The sequence below is a fragment of the Pristis pectinata genome, chromosome 27 (assembly GCF_009764475.1).
Source record: "Pristis pectinata isolate sPriPec2 chromosome 27, sPriPec2.1.pri, whole genome shotgun sequence".
In the NCBI taxonomy this organism is placed as follows: domain Eukaryota; kingdom Metazoa; phylum Chordata; class Chondrichthyes; order Rhinopristiformes; family Pristidae; genus Pristis; species Pristis pectinata.
The window spans coordinates 20,426,231-20,449,275 of record NC_067431.1 but is presented as its reverse complement, the minus strand read 5'-3'; the positions used below and the strand labels follow the sequence as shown (position 1 = coordinate 20,449,275).

The 23,045-nt window shown below is 42.7% G+C and overlaps 1 protein-coding gene across 1 annotated transcript in view; it reads left to right on the top strand.

Moving 5' to 3' along the window:
• The first annotated feature begins 4,733 nt into the window (after positions 1–4,733).
• The window catches only part of LOC127583670 (transmembrane protease serine 2-like), a 33,784-nt gene continuing 15,472 nt past the window's right edge, over positions 4,734–23,045 (top strand). The window contains exons 1-8 of the mRNA XM_052039893.1: positions 4,734–4,916; positions 16,006–16,222; positions 17,977–18,081; positions 18,759–18,872; positions 18,962–19,091; positions 20,068–20,166; positions 21,953–21,996; positions 22,749–22,914. Of these exons, the coding sequence (XP_051895853.1) occupies positions 4,902–4,916; positions 16,006–16,222; positions 17,977–18,081; positions 18,759–18,872; positions 18,962–19,091; positions 20,068–20,166; positions 21,953–21,996; positions 22,749–22,914 (890 nt within the window). The 5' untranslated portion in view covers positions 4,734–4,901. The remainder of the gene's footprint in view (positions 4,917–16,005; positions 16,223–17,976; positions 18,082–18,758; positions 18,873–18,961; positions 19,092–20,067; positions 20,167–21,952; positions 21,997–22,748; positions 22,915–23,045) is intronic.

Here is a 23,045-nt window from a genome sequence, read left to right as displayed (position 1 = left end):
CAGGAGAGATGTCAGGGGGAGGTTTTTCACCCAGAGAGTGGTTGGTGCATGGAATGCACTGCCTGGGGTGGTGGTGGAGGCAGATACATTGGACAGGTTCAAGAGTTTGTTGGGTAGGCATATGGAGGAATGTGAGATAGAGGGATACGCAGGAGGAAAGGGTTAGATAGTGTGAGGGTGGTTTGATGGACGGCACAACATGGTGGGCCGAAGGGCCTGTTTTGTGCTGTATGGTTCTATGGTTCTATGGTTCTATGATATTATCCTCTCCATTATATTAAATGGAGACCAATGACTTGGAGACAAAGCAGTAGGAAGTTTACAATTTTTGGAATTTACTTTAGTTCAGTGTTTTCAATTGTTTTATCTGTTTAAAGTGTTTTACATTTTGTTTGCTTTGTACAACATTAATGACTTTGTTAGAAGTATTTTTGATTTGATTGATTTTTTTTCATCAAAGACTTTTCTCAGATGTTTAGTATATGGGACTTGTCCCGCCCCTGTCTACCTGCCCCATGAGACAGTACTTATGTACACAAGCTCAGGTGGCTGCACTGGCCCTCACCACTGAGGGTCAGGAAGTTGACACTGGTGCACCAGCAAAATGTAAGGCCTGCAATTCATTCAGATAGTATTGCTCGTCAAAGCGCTGTACGATCAAACATCCACAGTGGTTGGAGTGAATTCTAATGACAGCAGTTTCCGTACACTTCAGGAATTTCACCAGGTACTTCCCAGCATGAGTTGGATTTTCACGTCTGATGCTGTTTGGAACGTATTCCTGCCCCCACCCATTCCCCGCCAGGTGATGTCATTCCCCAAAGTTCTCTTCTTTTTAAACCTGCACCATGTCATCTCTGGAGTTATTTCCAGGTCAGCAATATTTTCATGCCCAGAGCCCCATTTGGTTAAATTCCATATTTACCATAATCTCTTGGGCCCCCACAGCACCATCCCTCTACCACCCACATCCCACCTCCTTGCCCCTTGCCCTGATCCCAGAAACCGTTGATCACTCTGTCCCCAACACCAAGCACCAGGATCAGCTGACTCCCCCAAGACCCCAAATGCCTCCAATGTCTCCAGATTCTCCACACCTTCACCTCCATAACTGCCCCACTCCCCAACAAAGTCCTTGACTTCCAAACCCCCTGCCATATATCCCCAGTACTTGAATAGATGTTCTCACCCCCTGCACATCCCCATCAGCACTCCATGGCTCCAATCAAGTGTCCCTGTCTGCTGGCCTTTTCTGCCACCTGACCCTCCACACCATCTTCTGAACCAGGCAGCTCATTTTCTTTCACATTTGTCACACTGCAAGAGAAAGTTGAACACTGGTTCAGAAGCAGCTCTGCCACTACTGAAGCTTACAGCAACAAGCCTGCGATTGAAACCATTGACGGCATGTTCCTCAGCAATGCAATAGCTCTTCTCCAACAGCACACTGCGGTTTCTAGGCCTAAGTTCATGGGTGGCCCTGGCTGTAGGAAATCCAGGGCTGTTATGTTCATCAAAACTCTTCTGACTGTTCACATCCTGCTGACTCACTTGACTGAGCTAAGATTCCATCCAATATTCTCCCATCACCAAGACTGCCTCCATAATGTCTTTGCCTCAGCCGTTCTTGAGTGTGCTGAGTCTAAACTCTACTTTTGGAATCTCTCTCTTCCAGACTCATGCCTTCTATCCTCTGTAAACTTAAACCCCTGCAAACCTGTGCTGTCTCTGTCCTATTTCGCACTAATGCACCTGTCACTCATGTACTCAGTGACCTACTTCAGTGTCCAATCCAGCAATGCCTCAGCTTTACAATTGTGTGAAAAGCTCTCCATGGCATCGCCCCTCCCTATCTGTTTATTTCTACCAACCAGGCCCTGCTGCATGGACATCCTTGCCTACTCACTGCCTGCACCTTGCTCCCCCCTCCCCCAGCCTATCTTTCCCCTGACCCCTTTCACTCTTGATCCTCCTGTTCCTGAATCTTTTCTCCTTCAGTGTTCCTCTCATCCCTCTCTCTGCATCCGTGTCACATGGCCTGCACAGGGCACTCCTGCCTCTCTCTTTCCTCTGGTCCTCTGTCCTTTACTCTCCATGCCTTCTCCCCACACTCACCACACGTCCAACCCCACCCCCCCACCCCAATCATTTCCCTCCCTTCCATTCCGGCCTAAGGAAAATCCTGTATGCCATCACTGAACGGCGTTCCCTCAGTATTGAAATGGGCTGGACCAGGGCTCGGAGCAGATGATGGCAATGACCATGGATCAGTGAGCGGGGACTGTGTCATACCCTGGAGGTGCTGCAGTGGGCAGTGGGACAGGGGAACAAGCTCATAGATAGATGGACAGCATAGGAAGTCCTCCTGCCTCCCAGTTGACTCCTACTACTCTCAGCCATTTCCTTTCCCTCTTCGTTGCCTTGCTCCCACCCTACCCCAGCCACTTTCTAGCTGCAGGCTGTATGGCTAACAACCTGGACAAAAGCCTTGAACCTTTCTCAAAATACCTCAGGAGCAAACAGCCCACCTGGTGCTGCAAGTCCACAGTCTCCCAATGCTCACAACTCACTGACAACTTGCAAAAGACCAAAACATGCAAATTCTTCAGCACTGTCAAGGCCACCTACAACCTAGATAGCAAGGACCCATCCCACTGACAGGCAAGAACAGAGGTGAACTTATCAAGGGCATAGAGGAAGGAATGCCTCAAAGCAATCCTCAAACTTTTCTCTATCCTTGAAACAGGCACCATATTCCATTTAAAAAAATTATCTAGTCTAGTCTCACTACCACCACTGGCCAACAAAAGTCGAAAAGGGCCCATTCTAACTGAAAAACAAGGCCTCCAGAGCAGATGGTACCCCTGCTGAAGTTTCAGAAGTTGGAGGAGACAAACTTTAGTCAGAAATTCACAGGCTCGTTGAGATGAGGAGGAAATGCCGGCAACAATGTAGTCATTACCATTTTCAAGAAAGGAGATAGATCTAATTGTGGTCACTACAAAGGAGTCTCTCTACGACAAAATCCTCCAACAATTAAGATCTATGATGAAACCATCGGCAGCCTAGCATATCTCAGGAGCCCTCTCTCAATGAACACATGCATCGATGATGAAATTCACCATTTTCACCTTTGGCTGTCTGAAAAAGCGTGTTTAAAAATCAAGACCTTAAACTGACCAGAAAGCTCATGGTCTACCAAGCAGCAGTGATCCCCACTCTGTTTCTGAGGTATGTACTACCTACAGCAAGCACCTCAAAGCACTGAAGAAATGCTACCAACACTGTCTCCACAGAATCCTCCAAATCCATTGGCAGGATAAATGAACTAACGTCAGTGTCCTCTCTAACGCAAAAGCAGAAAATGTTGAGGCAATCAGCAGGTCAAGCAGCATCAAGCAGGGAGAGAAACAGAGCTGATGTTTTGGGTCAAGAACCCTTCATTAGAACTGAACAAGTGAGAAGGTAAGCCCGTTTTAAGTTGCAGAGAGGGGGACTGTGGAGAGAAAAGAGTCAATGACTGGGATGGGGTGTCAAGGTAGCAATTACTTGAATAAAAGCAGTTACAGACAGAAAAGAAAAATGAAACAAATTGAAACTGAAAGGTATGGCCATATCCATAGAGAGAGAGGAAATAAAAGGGATTATTGGAGATTGTTAAATTCAGTATTAAGTTCTGATGGCTGCCACATATGCAGACAAAAGGTAAGATTCTATTCCCTAAACTTATGTTGGGCATTGCTGGAGGAATATAGGAAAAGAGGTCAGAGACGGAGTAGACTAAAAATTAAAGTGACTAAAGAAAATTAGAGCATCCTTTCCCCATCAACTTTCCCACCACAGAAGCCCTAATCATATTTAGTCAATTACAAAGGATAAGCCACATGGTTTATATGCTCACTGCTACACTCTCCAATCAGACACTCTATTCCGAGCTCTGTCACGGCAAGAGATTACCAGGTGGATGGCGGAAACAATTCAAGGGTGCTTTCAAAGGCTTCTGGAAATATGCACCATCCCTAATTCCTGGAAATCCCTGGCCCACAATTGCTGAAAAGGAGAATTTGGGATGGATTTGAGAACTTCCAGTCCATTTGCTAAGAGCATCAAAGCCTTGTGTAAATGGCAGAAAGAGTGCACCTCCTTCCAATCTACCATGTGCCCACCCCACCAGGAACCTCCCTTCCTTTCTATGGTAGACTCCACAGGCATTCCCACATCAGCCTCACAGCCCACAAAACTGGAGTGGAGGCAAGTCATCCTCGATCCCGAGGGACTGTGTGGAAAGAAAAACTTCTTCCAGCCACGCAACCTATTCGGCACTCTGCATTTCTGCAGTTCTGTCTATTTATGTCTAGTATTTATTTCACCTCACCATGACTGTGCATCTTTTGCTGCCTGGCTCCTTACCTCTGGAATTCCTTCCCAGAATCTCTACGTCTTCTCTCTACTCCTTTAAAATGCTCGTTAGAAGGTCTAAAACTGTCCTAATCTCTTTGCATATCTAGATATCAAATCTGGAATGTTTACACAGCTGTGAAATTTTTTGAGGTAATTTACTGCATTGAAGCTGCCATACAAATGCAAGTTGTTTCTACTGGCAGCTGTTGAATATTCAACACCCAGATTTAGCTGCATTCACCTAGGTGTGGTAATGTACGTAACACACAGAGCAAGCTCGTCACGTCAAACTAGTTCACCAAGTTTTACTCAGTGGAGTCGGTGACACCAGTCTCTACACTCTCACATTTTGTGGAATCTCTCCAGCACTGGGTTCATCCTACAGGCTATTGCAGTTTCAGAGTTTCATACAAAACATTGGAAGTGAAGTGCGGTATTCCTTACATCAGGACTTCTGCAGAAACTGTATTTTCTCAATCAAAAGCCTCAAAACTCCAGGAATGTCTTCCTATCAGGTAGCTACTTATACTCATTGTGTCTGACTCATCTGCAGGTCTGTAGTGTAAAATTCCTGTCTCAAGAACAATTGGAGAAATTCTTGCTACCTCAGTATTGTCGGGCTTTGAAACGTACAATTTCTGAAAATGGGAATTCATCAGTGAATGTCCATTTACAAACAGGAATTCTCATTTTGTTACTGCTCATTAACAGTAACCACTTCTCGTGTTCAGTCTCAATCAGTAGGTTTCAATCTATGTGCAGGGCAGATTCAGGGTGTGCGCACAGGACATGGTTTCTACAGAGATAGTGATCTTATGCTGAATGATTAGTGCAGAGGCAGAATCTGAGAACAGAAATTGTACAAGTCTGTGTACAGGAGAGTGTCAATACACACAGAAATGTTTACACAGGGTTGGGTGCACATCAGAATATGTGCATGGGATCACTTCCAAGAGCAGAGCAGTTTGTATGGGAGTTAAATTCAATCTGAAGACCATTGATTGTACACAGGACAGAGCCTGGTTTTGGAGAGTGTGTATGTAGCTTGTGTGTCTCAAACAAGGGATCACAGTCTCAAAGTTAAGGGGTCAGTCATTCAGGACAGAGTAGTGCACCGTTGGGATTTTCTACCCAAGTGGGCTGTAGAGTCTCAGTTCCTCAGTACATTCAAGACAGTAGTTGACAAATTTTTAGATGTTAAGAGAATCAAAGAATATGGGGATTGTGCAGGAAAGTGATGATGATAAGCTATTTTTATTAGTCACATGTACATCGAAACACACAGTGAAATGCATCTTTTGCGTAGAGTGTTCTGGGGGCAGTCTGCAAGTGTCACCATGTTTCCAACGCCAACATAGCATGCCCACAACTTCCTAACCCGTACGTCTTTGGAATGTGGGAGGAAGCCGGAACACCCAGAGGAAACCCACGCAGACACGGGGAGAACGTACAAACTCCTTACAGACAGCAGCCAGAATTGAACCGGGTCACTGATGCTGTAATAGCGTTTGACATTATTGAAAGGCAGAGTTGGCACGAGGGGCTGAATGGCCAACTTCTGCTTCTATTTTTATGGTAGCATCTATGCAAAGGATAGACAGTGCATGGGCAAGAGTTTAAACATGAGACAGGGTCCATGTTCCAGGCAGAGTTCAGAGACAAATTAGGATCTGTGAACAGGATATATTTGTATGGAGCATAGGTCTGTGCATTGGAGTCCATACACAAGGTGGGGTCTGTACACCATGTACGCAAGAGTTTGTACACTGAAAATGTCTGTGCTTTGGAATAACATTTTTATATGGGGTGGTGTATGTACGGAAGAGAATATTCATGGGGCAGAATCAGAGTGCAAAGCACAGGAAGGGGTTTTATTAATGTTATTGATTTGTGGGATTGGGCATCACTGGCAAAGCCAACACCTTTAGCTTGACCATTGGAAAGTTGAGTGTCAGGAAGTGCATGTTTGCGACAGTAGATCTGGAGCTGGTTGATTGTGCTGGTTTATCGTCGATAGCGTTGAACTTCTTGAATCACGATGGAGCTGTAATCATCTACATATGGAATATGCATAAAATTTGTTGGCTTTTGGAGGACTTTGTGTGTGAGTCCATAAGGTTATGGGGTGATTATGTCTGCTTGAGCCCACAGTCTCACGCTATACATATACCTCTGTATGATTACTGGGGGCCCTGTGCCCTGCTTGCAACCCCTGACCCCACCACATACCCCCAGCATTCCCCCCACACCCCCCAAACTTGCATGCCCCTGTCCAGGCAATGGAAGGATACATGCGTGAATCATGCTTTGGAGAAAGCAGAGAGGTTGAGTGGAGTCAGAATGTGAGTCACTGTGGGACCTGCCCTTGTAAAAGAGGTGTGATGTTTAAACCGTCTTGCTGGAGATGGCACTTGCATGGCTTAATTGTTACTTCCCACTTACAGCCCAAGTTTGAATATTCTCTTGACCTTGTTCTATTTGGCTGCAGACTGCATTATCTGAGGGAAGAGAGAGTTGTACACAGGAAGGATCTGTATGCAGGAGTAGGAACCATGGACTAGATAGTCCACAGGTCAGATAAGAGCTCCAAGAACTGACCATAAAGCAAAGTTTCCGTAACTCTGAAACACTGTCGGCTGAGATTGCTGTCGGCTGAGATTGCTGTCGGCTGAGATCACAAAAATTGCATTGGTAGGTTAATTAGTTACAGATTAATACAGATCTTAGTTAATTTTTGACATTAGTTAGATCTTAATTAGGATTAGTTACTTAGTATAGATCTGTACCACGGATTCAAAACATGCTGTACTATGGGAGTTGCCAGACCAGACCTAGTATTTACAGGACAGAAACAGGTCATTTGGACCAGAAGCTCCATTCTGGTGCTTATGGTCTACACAAGCCTCCCACTTACTTAATCAAACCGTATCCACATTCTTTCGATTCACTTCTCCATTAGATGTTAATCCAGTTTTTCAAAAACTTACCTTAACTACTCCTTCTGGTAGCCTCACTGTTCACTGGGCAGAAATGTTTCACCTGGATTCCCAGTTGGATTCCTGGTGGTTTTATTGGTTGTGTCCGGGTAAGTGCATAATGTTTGGGTCATAGCATTCTTTTAATTAAAACAGTCACCTAAGTATAATCAAAAACCCAAACAACCTGAACATTGCAAATATGGCCCCGCTGATTAGGGAATATTGAATTAAGGAGAGAGTAGGAAATTGGTTTAAATTGTGGTTGAAAGAATTGGAATTATGTGTTCTTTCTTAGGGTGCTCAATGTAATGTCCTGAAGGGCTCAATCATAAAACTTATCTCACCCGTCCTAATGTCCCTTCCTTAAGTGCTTTGCAGAACAGCAACATATCTATATAATACCCTGTAAGGTGCTTTATGTGAGTGTTTTAAAGAAAATTTGGCCCATAGTGGAACAAGTCCTTGAAAACCTTCTGCAGTGTCCATGCATTTGGTCATCTGTCCTATTACAGTGTTCCCTGTGAGTTTCAGTGACAAGTTTGGTTGAAAATGTTCCTGTGAAACACCTTGAGATGTTTAGTACTTTGGAGGAATCTTTGCAGTGTTCTCTCAAGCAATATAAAGGTGCCTAGAAATGAGGAATGCAGCAGAATTTTCTAATTGGAGAATCAAAGGGTGACCAATTTTGATTGGACATATTCCAGGAAGTTCGATCACATTCTTCCCATCTGTACTGTTTCCATGTTCCTCTCACTTGTTGCTCAATTTATCAATCATTATAGAGCACTGCTTTATCTAGCCCATTGGAATGCACAGAGATTTATTACCGAAGTGAATGACTTTTGACTTTCAGTTAAACATTAGTTATTTCCCATTTCTGGCTTTGTTTTATACTTTTATGATTTTTGTTCTACCCTGGAGATCTAATTTTAGTTCCTTGGTGACTCCAGAGCAAGCTCTTTGGGTAGGTTTGGCAGACCCACTCATATCTATTGTGTATCTATCTAGTAGCCAGCTATACGAAAGGTGATATATGTTGCTAATATAGTTAGTTGCACGTCAGCTCTGATCATACCAAATATGGAACACCCCTTTCATTACAATATGGGACAATGGTGCATGTGTGGCTGCAGTGAGACTGCAGTGTAAACTGTGCAGTTCAAAGCCACAGGTTCATCAACACCTTTGGAGTTGTGAATTGTTTCTCAGTATTAGCTTCATTTGATGCAGTTGTTGCTAAGTTAAATATCTCCTGGGAGTGAACAACTCTGATCAAATGTCAAGAATTGGACATTGCTGTGTACAGCAGTATTTTTTGGAAACTTTATACATGAAGTAACAAAGCTAGCAAATTGAAAATCACACCCCCCCCCACCCCCCCATGATCTGAACACCTCCCATTTAGACATTATTGCTACTTAGCAAGTAAATATGAAGCTCGGAACAAGAACTGTGAATGTTCAGTGAAGCAGCAATTCCTTTTATTGTGTTGAAAAAGGAATTTCAACATTATTTCACTTCTCACAGATGTTGAAGACCCTTTCTCAAAATTGAGAAGGAGACAAAAGAAGCTCATTAAGCTGCAGGGAGGGTGGCAGAGGGAATATTTTCATGGGGATGAGCTGCAAACAAGGTTATCTGGTCAATGAGTGAATGGGAGCAGTTCATGAATGAGAACGTAGACAAAAGAATATTTACAAAAGATGACGGGATTTGTTAAATGCAGAAGAGGATGACTCGACTGACATTTCAGGCTGCGCATGTCCTCCACTTTCAGGGGAAACAAGGCCAAAAAAAAGAGGGGTGGTGTTTATCTTATGTGTTTATCTGCAAACTCCACTGAAATGACTCAGTCAGTACCTCTCAAGTTCAGAAATTCATGGATTCATACGAATATGAGTTAAAGTTCATCCATTCAATAAGATCAAGACTGATGGTCTTCCTCAAAACATTACAGGTCTATTCCCATCTTTCAAGAATGGGACATAAATCCAAGTCTCATGAATGAGGCATTGAATCTAGTCAGATAATGAAGCATCAATACCAAGGCGGTGCTGCATTATCAAAAGTGTTGTCTTTTTCAAAGTTAAACTGAGATCCCACTTGCCCTCTTAGGTCAATGTAAAAGATCTTGTGAAATTGCGAAAAAAGACCATGAGAGCTTTCTCTTTCACTCTGTCCAATATTTACCTCTCAATCAACAACAATAAAAAGGTCATATTATCTGGTCATTGTCCTATTGCAGTTTGTGGGATCTTGCCATGTGCAGAAGAGCTATTTTTAACCCCTGTACTATAATAGATGTTAATTAATGTCAAACAGTTTGGGATATTGTGAGGTTGTGAAAGGTTCTATATAAATGCAAGTCTTTCTCCAGCTGGGAAAAGAATATGGGAAACAGAGTTTTGACTGGTAATGGACTCAAGGACTCATGCCAGTCATTAGAAGAATCATGGTTAGAAGTGTTGAAGTGAGAGTTTCAGCAGTGGAGGGGTGGAAGATACTGGGAGGCTGGAAGAATGCAGGATTTGTGATAAGTGATATTGGGTCTAAATTACCCAAAATATTGGGTGAGGGATAAGTCTTAGAGCCATAGAGCAACATAGCACAGAAACAGGCCCTTCAGTCCAACTCCTCCATGCTGACCAAGATGCCTATCTGAGGCATCTTGCCCATTTGCCTGCATTTGGCCCATATCCCTCTAAACCTTTTCTATCCGTGTACCTGCCCAAGTGTCTTTTAAATGTTGATATTATACCTGCCTCATCCACTTCCTCTGGCAGCTCATTCCACATACGCACCACCTTCCGTGTGAAGAAATTGCCCCTCAGGTCCCTTTTAAATCTTTCCCCTCTTACCTGAAACCTATGCCCTCTAGTTTTTTTATTCCTTTTCCCTGAGGTAAAGACTGTGTACATTCATCCTGTCTATGGTCATTGGACTCCACATTGGACTCCTGGCATTCATTGTGAAGTCCTACCCTGGTTCGACTTCCCAAAATGCAACGCTTATCTGGATTGAGTACCATTTGCCATTCCTCGGCCTGCTTACCCAGCTGATCAAGATGATCGGCTTCTGATAACCTTCTTCACTATCTATGATACCACCTATTTTAGTGTCATTTGCAAACTTACTAACCATGCCTTCTACATACGTATCCAAATCGTTCATATGCATGACAAACATTTTATTGATTAAGAGCAAAATATTGAAATGCTGTAAACCTGAAGCATAAACAGAAAATACTGGAACATACAGCAGGAAAAGAGGCATCTGCTGAGAGGAAGAGAGTCAATGATTCATATCCATGACCTTTTATCAGAACTGTTCAGGGGATAACTTCCCAGCACCTCTCCAATAAAGTGGCATGGAATCTTTTCTATCTATCTGATAGGGTAGGTAGGGTTTTGTTTTCACATCTCCAAAAGTGGAAACTCCAATGGTGTTTCTTCAGTAGCAACCGGAGCTTTGACCTCAAGGATTTGGAGGAGAAGTTAAACTCACAGACTTCAAGCCAGAAAAGTTCATTGTTCCAAAACAGCAAAGCTGACTCTGGTTCCTACATCCTGGTTCCTTCCTGGACAAGTGCTGTTAATTAGCTCCACATTTTACACATTATTATTTAGCATTACTAATAGAAGAGATTATATATTTACCAATAGAAATGAATTTAGTTGCATCCAGATTCCCAATTTGACACGAGGCAATATATTGAATAGTCATGGAGGTGTAGGGACAGGCACGGTAGTGTAGCGGTTAGCATAACACCTTACAGCACCAGCGACCCAGGTTCAATTCCAGCCGCTGTCTGTAAGGAGTTTGTACGTTCTCCCTGTGTCTGCGTGGGTTTCCTCCGGGTGCTCCGGTTTCCTCCCACATTCCAAAGACGTACGGGTTAGGAAGTTGTGGGCATGCTGTGTCGGCGCCAGAAGCGTGGCGACACTTGCAGGCTACTCCCAGAACACTCTACGCAAAAGATGTATTTCACTGTGTGTTTTGATGTACATGTGGGTAATAAAGAAATCTTATTCTAAACAAACATCCCCTTGTATGTCCATATAACTTCAATTGATCACTTTACTTCAGCAAGTGTCTCATACACAGGCTCCCACAAATAGCAGTGTGATGAGGACCAGATCTCCAAATGTAGGTATTGGCCACAAGATACCTATTGACCAAGACACCAGTGAGAACTTCTGTGCCCTTCTTCAAATTGCTGCCAAGGGTTCTTATGTAAAAATCCGAGAAGGCAGAGGGAATCTCTGCTTCGTTCCTCATCCAAAAGTCAGCACCTGTAAGTTTCACACTGGGATTTCAGCATGGAATTTGTGCTCAAATACCTGAAGTGTCACTTGGAACATATTTTTGACTCAGAGGTAAAGCCTGGAATTAATTGGCCCATGGCTAAAAATAGGTTGAAAGTCACTTATGGTGTTAGGGAATGTGTAACAACAGGGTTCTTCCAGCTGGCATAACGAATTGAAGCCCAGAATCTACAGTTAGCAGCAAATCAATGGAGCTCACTGGTGGCCTTGCAGAAGGTTCCAACAAAAACCTAACAACCTCTGTCATGCAGTCTTCCATTTCTCTGGTACCTTTGGCTGCCAGGAGTCTGTTTAACAAGATCACTTGCATGTTGTCAAAGTCACTGAACAGCCAATCACAGTGAAGAATTCTCACAGATACCATACTAAGAAGCAACATCTCCAAAGTTTCAATTAACTCTTTAAATATTACACTGTTCAAAGTTAAAATTGGAACATACACTATAAATATTTATATGAGAGAATTAAAACACAAATCCATACCATCATTTGTTTTAAGGCCAGAGAGATTTCCAAGCAGCAGGGCAGTTGGTTGCCAAGATTATTCCATCAGCACCTAACAGATTTGCAACGTCTACCACCTAGTAGACAAAACCAGCAAACAAATGGAAACACCACCACCCGCCAGAGTTCCCCTCCAAGTCCCACACCACCCTGTCTTGGAAATATTTTGTTGTTTCATCATTGCAGGATCTAAATCCTGGAACTCCCTCCCCAACAGCAGTAAGGGAATGGACTCCACAGAAGAACTGCAGCAGTTCATGAATGTAGATCATGACTTCTTCCTCAAGGAGGAGCAATAACTGATAGCCTTGTCAGTGATGCTGAAGTCTTTGAAATGAGTTATATAATTAAAAAAATGAGTTTGGTTTCCATAAAAAATTCAATTAGACCTCAAACATGGGAGTTTGAGGTGATTTTGCAGAGTGTGTAGCTGAAATGCTCGTCAATTCTATTGATCTCCCTAGATTCTAATGGAGCCTGCGGAGAAGGCCTAAATCACTGAAAGTGGTAGTGGGAGACTAATGCATGAAAGTCTTGAAGTCATTGTCTGTTTTACAAAGCAATGACATCAAGTGGCAATAGTTTTGCCCGCATTACTGACAAAAATATGGCCATTACACCTGTGCCTGGTCGAAACTGGTGGTGTCTGGGCATTGGACAGCGAATCACATGGAATGCCCTAGGGTCTTAAAACACCAACAAAATCCCCAGTATTTAATGAGTTGTGTGATTTAGCCATGGTTAACTAAATCAGGAAGTTAGCTTCCAGCAACTACATTGAGGGTGGACAGTTTTTAAAGACTTAAAATAATTATCTTACTGTCTACGTCTGCATGTTACTCTTTCCTTTTTTTTGTTCTCTGCATATTCTTGCCATGTCACTACAGCAGTTATGCCATCAAATAAATTAATTTCCATTTTATCTATTCCTCCAGATGGTTTTATCAAAATAGCGGACAGATTAATGGGCAAACTTCTGATTTCCTATTGTCTGTATATTTTGTTTGCATTTCTTGATTAGAGTGCAAAGTATGTGAAAGTACTTTCAACTGCAACTAGCTCCAAGCCTCCTCTGCCCTGTCCTCATCTGACTCCACCAGCAAAACCCCCAGTTCCTCAAGACCATGAACTTAGCAATGTTCATGTTGCAGGGTTTCGACCCGAAATGTCAACAATTCCTTTCCTCCCATAGATGCTGCTCAACTTGCTGAGTTCCTCCAGCAGATTGTTTGATAAGATAAGATTTCTTTATTAGTCACATGTACATCGACACACACAGTGAAATTAATCTTTCTGTGTAGAGTGTTCTGGGGACAGCCCGCAAGTGTCGCCATGTTTCCGGCACCAGCATAGCATGCCCACAACTTCCTAACCCGTACGTCTTCGGAATGTGGGAGGAAACCGGAGCACCCGGAGGAAACCCACGCAGATGCAGGGAGAACATACAAACTCCTTACAGACAGTGGCCGGATTTGAACCCAGGTCACTGGCGCTGTAAAGCGTTACACTAACCACTACACTACTGTGCCTACCCTCGGTAGACTCAATGTAGTTCTTTTAGCAACTATGGCAGCTATTTTCTGCACCACATAAAGCAGTGAAATAAGTGGCCAGATACTTCTTCTGTTGGATATTAGTTGGAATATCAGAACTCTACTGTTATTACAAACATTCCTCATATTTTATATTTCTTTACTGTATAGAAAGAGGCTATTCAGCCCATGGAGTTTATGCTAACTCTCAGACCAATCCCACAACCCCATTCCCATCTACTTCCCATCTACTTCTCATTCACATATCCATCAACTCCTTTCCCCTCCACAGCACGCCCCCACCGTCTCCCAGATTCTCTCGCCACCCAACCGCACCAGGGACAATTTACAGTAGTCAATCAATCTTCCAACCAACACATCTTTGGGATGTGGGAGAAAAGTAGAGCACCCTGAGGAGATCTATGCAACAGGTAATCGCAGTCAGCGCTGGAGATCGGGATTGCGGCACTGACACTCCCTGCTACACCACCTTCCCCTTTCCATTCCAGATCAGTGGTGTGAAAGTATCAATCTGGAAACTATCTGTGGCAGGGTGAGTAGCTTTGTCCAGGAGCAGCGAGTGTGAGTCGATCAGTCTCAGACACCAGTAGGTGCGACTGTGTCAGGGAGCATTAATTATATACCAGAAAATATGTTGATTTCCTTTAAGAAAAATAAGTTTTTTTCCACACCTGTTAGCTTTAATTTAATCGATCTCAAACTGTGAACTTAATCTGGAACTTTCCGTGTTCTGTGTTAAACTTAATGACTCTGTGACCATGTCAAACAAGATCTTCCAGCTGATTTCTGTGGTTTGTCAATATTGTGCAGACAAAGGCCCTTTCTTTCAATCAAATTTCATTGAAGGCTGTGACGCATTACTGTTCTGCCTTGAAACTCTCGGAACTGAGCTCAAACCCCACCCTCCCTGGGGAGTGAAAGTCTACACTCTGCCGGCTCCATGTGTCCTCTTTGATGCTAACCCACCATGCAACTTGGCCCAAAGTTACAATGTCACTCAGATAGACTGATGCAAAGAGCACTCGAATGCCATGCTGGTGGAACAGAACAGACAATAAATGCATTTATATGGCACCTCTCACAACCACATGACATCCCTGAAAGCCTTATTGCCAATTAAGTCCTTTGAAGTGTAATCAGGGCTGTAATGTCAGAATGCACAAACCCCAATAAGATAGACCAGATTGCCAATGGTAGGTGCTGGTTGAAGGTCAAATATTGGATAGAATATAAGGTATAATTTCCCAACTCTTTGTCAAAGAATGCCATAATATTTTTTTACATGAGAAGGCTCAAGGGGCTTCAGTTAAATGTCTCACCCAAAACTGGCACCTCCGATAGTACAGCACTCACTCAGTACAGCACTGGAGTGTCAGTCTAAATTATGTGCTCGTTCTGCTGGTCTGGAGTCCAGTGTATGATCACTTGAGGATTACATAGGCAAGCACTTGGTGTGAATACTGTCTACCTAAAGTTGAATAATATTCTTTTTTTTATGTTGGTATTTTCTTATAATTTTGGAGGCTCTTTGGCCCTTCAGTCTATGCTGTCTCTCCCATTCCCTCACTTGTTTCCCCACTACCTATTCTATCTCTCATCCCTGTCAGCTAGCTTCCTCCTCACCCACACCCCCCCATCTCTCCCCACCCCACAATTCTTCTCCACTCAGAGTAATTTATAGTGGTAAATTAACCTATGAACAGCACACGTGTGGGACATGGGATGAAACTGAAACACGCGGGGGAAACCCATGAGGTCAGAAGGTGAACATGGAAACTCCACACAGACTGCACCAGAGGTCAGGATCGAATTTGGGCAGTTGGATCTTCAGCTCATAAACTGTCACCTCTTTAGCAGTCACAATAACTTAAAGTATCCTGCCCATACCTTCCTCACTACATTACACCCTGCGTTACAGGGAGGTTGCATTCCTAGAAAACCATCCATATCCGATTCTCCTTAATATGAATCCTCGACAAAAAATTACAAAATTTGTTGTTTCTTTTGCTGATATAATTTTTTTTCTGATATAAATTCTGTAAGATCGAATTTTTACTCCGTATCTCAAATTTGTTAGTTGTTTGTGAATTCCATAGGGGCAAATTTCTGTTACCCGTTATGTGGGAGTACACTGTATGTCCAAGCATTCATTTTGGTTTAAAGGGATCAGTGGACCCTGCTGTAGTAATAATTGAAAATGAGTGAAGTTAGTTGTTTACAGTTGAATTCCTTTCTTAATTTCAGAATTTTTATAGCAGTTATTCGCCAGAGCACATTCAACCACCAGCGTATGGAGACTCACAGGATTCATATCCACCACCACCCTACCCCAATGTACCACAAGGCCAGCCCCCCTATCCTACTCAACCTTACCCCAGCACAGGGCCAGGACCATACCAACCCTACTACATTCCTGCTCCAGGTCCAAGACGTCCTCCAACTCAAGTTACCCAAAATAAAGGTAGGTTTTGTCTGTGTCTGTGTTTGTCTATGTATGTCTTTAACAAATGTTTGTTGTTATATATGAGGGCATGTGTATCCGTGACTGAATATAAATCTGCATGTGAATGTCTGCATGTGTGAGCACAGATGTATGAGTGATGGGTCTAATAAAGCAAGTGCATAATTATAGCCATGTTCTTGATTATATGCATAACAGAATATGGATGCATATTTGTGAAAATATGTAGATCTAATGGTGGAAAAAGTTGTATTATTGTCTCTGTTAAACTATAGGTCATATGAGTTAAAAAGTTAACCAAGGTAAATACTTTTAAAGTATGTTCATGAAGGAGGGATTTGTAAACTGAGATGTTCACTAATGTAATCTTTGGGCATCTGTGCACAATAGAGAGACACTGAATGTTCAGTGAATGTCAGAATATTTTATATGTTCTACAATTATTGAAAATTAAAAAGGCACTCCCCCAACACCCTCAGTACCTATGGAATGGCACTGTAACGCAGGTGTTAAATCTGTCAAGAAAGAATGAATGGGTTTTATCTCTTTTCTCCAAAAAAGTAAAGACTGTGAGAATATGATAATTCAGACAGAAAAAAATCTTTTCATAAGAGAACTCCAGAACCAGGGATAATAAATATAAAATGTCTCTATAAATCCAGTCCAAGGGAATTCAAAAGAAACTTGATTACGTAGAATGTGATGAGAATGTAGAATCTGCCGCTACACGGAACAGATGAAGGGAATAGTTCAGATACATTTTAGGGAAAAGTTTGATAAACATAAAGAAGAAATGATTGGAAGAGCTTCCCGATAGGATTGGATGAAGGAAGGTGGGAGGAGGCTCACACAAGCATAGATTCTTGTATAGACCAGTTGGGCCAAAGGATTGTTTCCTGGTCTGTGTTCTTCATTAGCAATGTTATTGAGTTTGACTTGCCCACTGTACACTTTGGGGGTAAACTTCTGCGCCAGTTTCACCAGTGTCTGGCTAGCTTAACGGTAATTTTCCATGGTTGCCAAGGCTGTGATATCAAATGGCCATCAGACAAATAGGAAATTTGCCGTGGAGATTCACCAATGTGTTATGTTCGCATCAGTCACAAGAAATCTCAGTCTGTTGCAACAAATAATCTGCTGGAAGAACTCAGCGGGTCGAACAGGGGGAGGAAAGGAACTGATGACATTTCGGGTTGAGACCCTGCATCAGGACCAAGAGTGGAGAAGGGGATAGCCAGTATAAAGAGTGGTAAGACAGGGGCAAGGGGTGATTGGTGGACTGGGGAGGGGGTGGTGAAGAATAACAGGCAGAACAAGCCAGGTAGGGGAGGGGGATGGGGAAGGTGGAGCTGGGAGGCAGAGGCAAGTGCACAAGAGATGGATGCAGACAAAGGAAAAAAAGTAGGTGGAGCCAGCTGTGAGAAGGAGAGAGTGAAGGTAGAGACAGCTGGGAGGGAGATAAGCAGGAATCTGATAAATAAGGAAGGTGATGATGGGAACCTTTAGGGGAAAGGTGTAGGGCAGATGGAACCGGAATGGAGGGGAGGGGGCCACAGGGGGGCACCCAGCGTGTGTGTACTGGGCTGATGGAAGCGGGAGGGGGACTGCGGGGGGAGTATAGGAAAGGGAACAAAACTAGGAAGACCAGAGGAGGATTGGAAGGGGGTGGGGGAAACACACTGGTGGTGAGGATCACCTGATTTCAGTCTGTTACTCAGCGCACAATCCTTAGTATGTTCTCCACTTTCTTTCAGTTCCAAGCTCTTCACAATGCTGCGATCCAAAGAGGAAGACCTACTATTGCATCATCTCCCTGTTTCTGGTCCTTTCTGTCCTGGGCATTGGTGCTTGGATTGTTTGTAAGTAAATCTGACAGTATTGGGATGTAGAATTAGTCCAGGAAATTGGAGCTGAGGTGAAAGATCAGCCATGAAGTTAAGGAATGGTGGAGCAGGTGTAAGGGGTTGAGTGGTCCACTCCTGCTACTTTTTCTTGTGTTCTTATATTCTTAATTCCCAACAATTCTGGTTGCTCCATGGCCATACTTGAACAGCTAGCCATATTGGGAACACATGAAGAGAAATACACTCTTCAGCCTCTTGAACTTTTCCCACCATACAATTTGATCATGGATGATCTGCATCTCTATTCCATTTACTTTGACTCCGTAAACCTCAAACTTTTGCACGACAAAAAAAACTATCTCTCAGTTTTAAATATTCTAATTCTAGATTTCCAGTAATTTTTGTGTGAAGTTCTTCCTGGTATAATCTGGTTAAAGGCCTGGTTTAAATTTTAGGATTATTTCCCCTGAGTACTGAATTCTCCCAGTGGAGGAAATAGTTTCTCCCCATCAAACCTATCAAATAGTTTGATCATTCTAGACATCTCAATTAGATCTTCCATACTCAGGGGAATAAATCTCTAATCTGTGCAACCTCTGCTCACTATTTCTTTTATAAACTCTCACAAGCACTTGTACACCTCACAATGTACCGAATGCATGTTAACAACTTACTTTGCTTCCTCCTGCTAGTCAAGTTTGTGGTGGATAGTCCAAAAGGATCCTCAAGCAGCCACTGCTCAAGCCCGATGACCCATTGCAATGGGATCAGTGAATGTGAGGACAACAGCGATGAACTGGGATGTGGTAAGATGTCTCAATCCACACTACTCATTAAATATCTTTCATTATAATGAAATAACTTAAATAAACCATTACTTAATTTACTAATCTAGTGCGATTCAGTGGAAAGGAATCACAGCTGGAGGTCTATGGGTGGCAAGACAAACGATGGTCATCCGTTTGCTATACGGACTGGAGTCGATCTTTGGCAGACAAGACATGTCAACAACTGGGGTTCAAAAGGTATGTTGATCAAGTGTCTGGAAATGGGGTGCAGGATATTCAAGGACCAGCTTACACAGGATGTAACAGGAAGGGTATAAGTGCTGCTGAGATGCTGGAGGTATGAGCATCATGAGGGTTGCAGGAGGTGCAGTCATCTGCCACTGGGATACGAAGTTATGAAAGCCAAGGATTTGGATGTGGGTACAGAAAGTAAAGGGTTAAGGGCACAAAGGTCAAGGTCCATTAAAAGCAGAATTTAACAAAATGGTAGTTTAAAACCTTTAATAAATCCATGCCGACTTTTTGGGATCAATCCACACTGGTCCAAGTTATTGTTAATTCTATCCCTAATTACCTCTTCTACCATTTTCCCCACCTCTGAAGTTAACCTGACTGACCTTCAGTCACTGGGTTTACCCTTCGCTCTTTTTCTGTACCGTGCTATAACATTTGTAGTTTCCCAGTACTCAGCCACACCTCTGTAATCATTGATATTTGGAACATTATAGCCAAGGCCCCTGCAATTTCCTCCCTTCCTTCCCTCAGCAGACTAGGTTGCATCCCATCAGAATCAAGTGATCTATCAACTTTAAGTATAGTTGGCCTTTCTAGAATCTCCTCTTTTATCAGTTTTTAGACTGTCCATTATCTCAAGGACTCCAGCAACATCTTTGGTGAATACTGATGTAAATTAGTCATTGAGTACCTCAGCCTCTGTGAGAAGATTCCCTTGATTGGTTCCATCTCTCCACTTATAAAAATTTTACTGATCATATGCCTGTAAAATATTTTTGCATTTCCTTTTGTGTCTGCCACCAGTCTTTGCTTATGCTCTTCCCCTCTGCACTTGCTAGTATCAATATAGTTTTCACTTATTCATTTGAAATAGTTTTGCAGCCTTGTTTTTGCAATGACAGGGCTTAGATTCTTTCAGAGATAGTAGACACAACGTTATTCAGCCTCCCGAAGATTATATTATGTAATTGTTTTTCAGTTCTTACCATACCGGGAGTACGATTGGAAAGCAATTTCCAACCCTTGTGATCAACACAACAAAACAAGGGACCAATCTACAAAGTATGCTGAGCCACAGGTATGTTATTGGTTGTTGAATAAAATAAGAACAGGGCTGTTAAGCTCCTTGGAGAGATTTACCATAAAGTCATACAGCGTAGAAGCAAACCGAGTCCAGTTTAAACCCATTTTATTCTCCCCACATTCCCATCAACTCTCTCCAAGACTCTACCACTCACCCCCACACAAGGGGCTATTTTCAGCTGCTAATTAATGTACTGATTTGAATGTCATTGGGTGCAGCAGGAAACTAGAACAATGGAAGTTTGTCTACATTGTGAAATGACAACAATAAAAATAGCGGTTGAAAGAAATAGTTAAAATAAATAAATGCAAGAGGTTAAATTATGAGATTAAATTGTCACTTGGAGACATACAAGAAGACTGACCAGTGATTCATGGAGAGGGAGGGCACCACCCAGTGTATGGGTCTAACCCCCAAAGACCAGGAGCATTACCCAGTGACTCCATGGAAATTGGTCATTGGTAATTAGTAACTGATTTAGTATTGTCATACGTACCGAGATACAGTGATAAGCTTTGTTTGCATATCATCCACGCAGATCATTCCAGAAGAGTACATTGAGGTAGTACAAAAGGAGAAACAGCAACAGAATGCAGAATACGGTGTTACAGTTACAGAGAAAGTGCAGTGCAGATAGTCAAATAAGGTGCAAGGGCCATGACAAACTCGATTGAGAGATTAGGAGTTCTTTATCATGCAAAAGGTCAGTTCAAGAGGGTTATAACAGCGGGATAGAAGCTGTCCTTGAGTCTGGTGGGACGTGTTTCAAGCTTTTGTATCTTCTGCCTGAAGGAAGGGGGTGGGGAGAAGAGAATGACCGAGGTGGCAGGGGTCTTTGATTATGTTGGCTGCTTTCCCAAGGCAGCAGGAAGCATAGACGGAGTCAATGGATGGGAGTCTGGTTTCATGATAGACTGGATTGTGTTCATAACTTTCTGCAATTTCTTGTGGTCTTGCCATACCAAGCTGTGGTGCATCCGGATAGGATGCTTTCTATGGTGCATCTGCAAAAGTTGGTGAGGGTCACTGGGGATATGCCAAATTTCCTTAGCCATCTGAGGAAGTAGAGACGCTGGTACGCATTCTTGGTCACAGCGTCTACCTGGCTGGACCAGGATAAATTATTGGTGATACTTACATTAGGAACTTGAAGCTCTCAACCATCTCCCCCTCAGCTGGAGGAGAGCACCATGCAGTGTGTAGCACTGAGCCCTCACATACCAGGGACCATTGCCCAGTAACTGGCCGGCTTTAATTCCATTTTCTGTCCTATGTAACATTAAGTGACTACTGCTGACCCGACCTCCTGCCGACACAAGGGCTCTGGGCCCAGACTTGGGTTTACCTGCCTAGCTGAAGACATTAAACATTGGTTGGGGTTCTTTCCCTCACTGTTCACACACACATTAAATTTAGTCAAAAGCATGATGCAAATAACTGAATCCCAGGCACTGAACACCAGAATCAGTGCCTTCAGGAGAGGAAATTGCTTGCAGTTTTGGGAGAAGTAACCAGATTGCTTCTCAAATACATGCAGTGTCACAATTTGCATATAGTTATTTTAAGGAGCTGAACATTTTAAAATGATTTTGGCAGATAATTTTCATTTTTATTCCAAAATATGTCTTATTTATAATAAATACATCACATCAGTCAACAGTGACCTCGCTGTTTCACTGATCTGTAATGACCTTGGCCTATGTTGCATTACTGTGCACTGTCATGTAGCATTGAACCAATTTTGCTTTTCATTGACGAGGAACGATTTACTCTTTTTCAGCTCCCAGTGCTCCACTAAAGATGTCGTCTGTCTGTATTGTGTTGGTAAGCATAATCAAGCTCGAACTAAAAATGAAACCTTGTTCTTCTGGAAGAAAAATATGTTTTTTGTTTAAAGCTACCAATGCTGGGCAATTGTATTCCTTCAATCCTAGACAATTGCTAGTATTATCTGCTTGCATGGTAGATTAAGCACAGGATAGAAATGGAATTTCCCATCACATTGTTCTATTATACACTCCTCTACACTGTTCTAATATTAAAAATTGATATACTATAATAATATGTTGATAATGCAAGCTCATATCATTGCTACAAAGGTCAATTATTTTATTAACACGAAAGAACTAAACATATCAATGATATTAAAGTGCTAATAATGGTGTTGATACTTCTGTACATTGCAGGGTAATGAATGCCAGTAATTTTGCATGAACTATAGTACCAATACATCAGCCTGCGAGACAAATAATTTGACATAGTCAATAACACTAAAGTATACAATTCCAGCCAAAATTAAACATCAAAGCAAGATATTTACTGTATGAAGACTCTCCATCTGTGATCAGGAACTCTACTGAGGGTCACAGAAAGGAACCTGTATCCTAACCTGTGCTAGACACAAAGTCCTGGAATAGTCCTTTAATTTGGAAAGTTAGGTTCGAATTTCTTGCCTCATTTAATGAGTTTGGAAGCTTGTTTTTTTTGTTGCATTCAATCAATATCAATAGAAACAATCTCCAGCAGCAAAGAATAGAAACAACACCATTTGAATATCATCTCTTCGCACACTCTAGATTGTGGTAAAAGGTTCAAGACATCTTCCAGAATCGTGGGTGGGACACCTGCCCTACTGGGAAAGTGGCCCTGGCAAGTTAGTCTACATTACAAGTCACAGCCAGTGTGTGGTGGATCCATCATCTCACAGGACTGGGTGATCACCGCAGGTCACTGCTTCTTTGAGTGAGTAACAAAGTTGGAATTGGTCTTCAGTCATGGTGCAAAACAGAAGACAGGATCTAGGGTGGGGGAGTTGTGGGGAGAAAGGTCGATGTAAGGTGCTTTGAGGGAAGTCACTAGTAGAAGAGTGTATA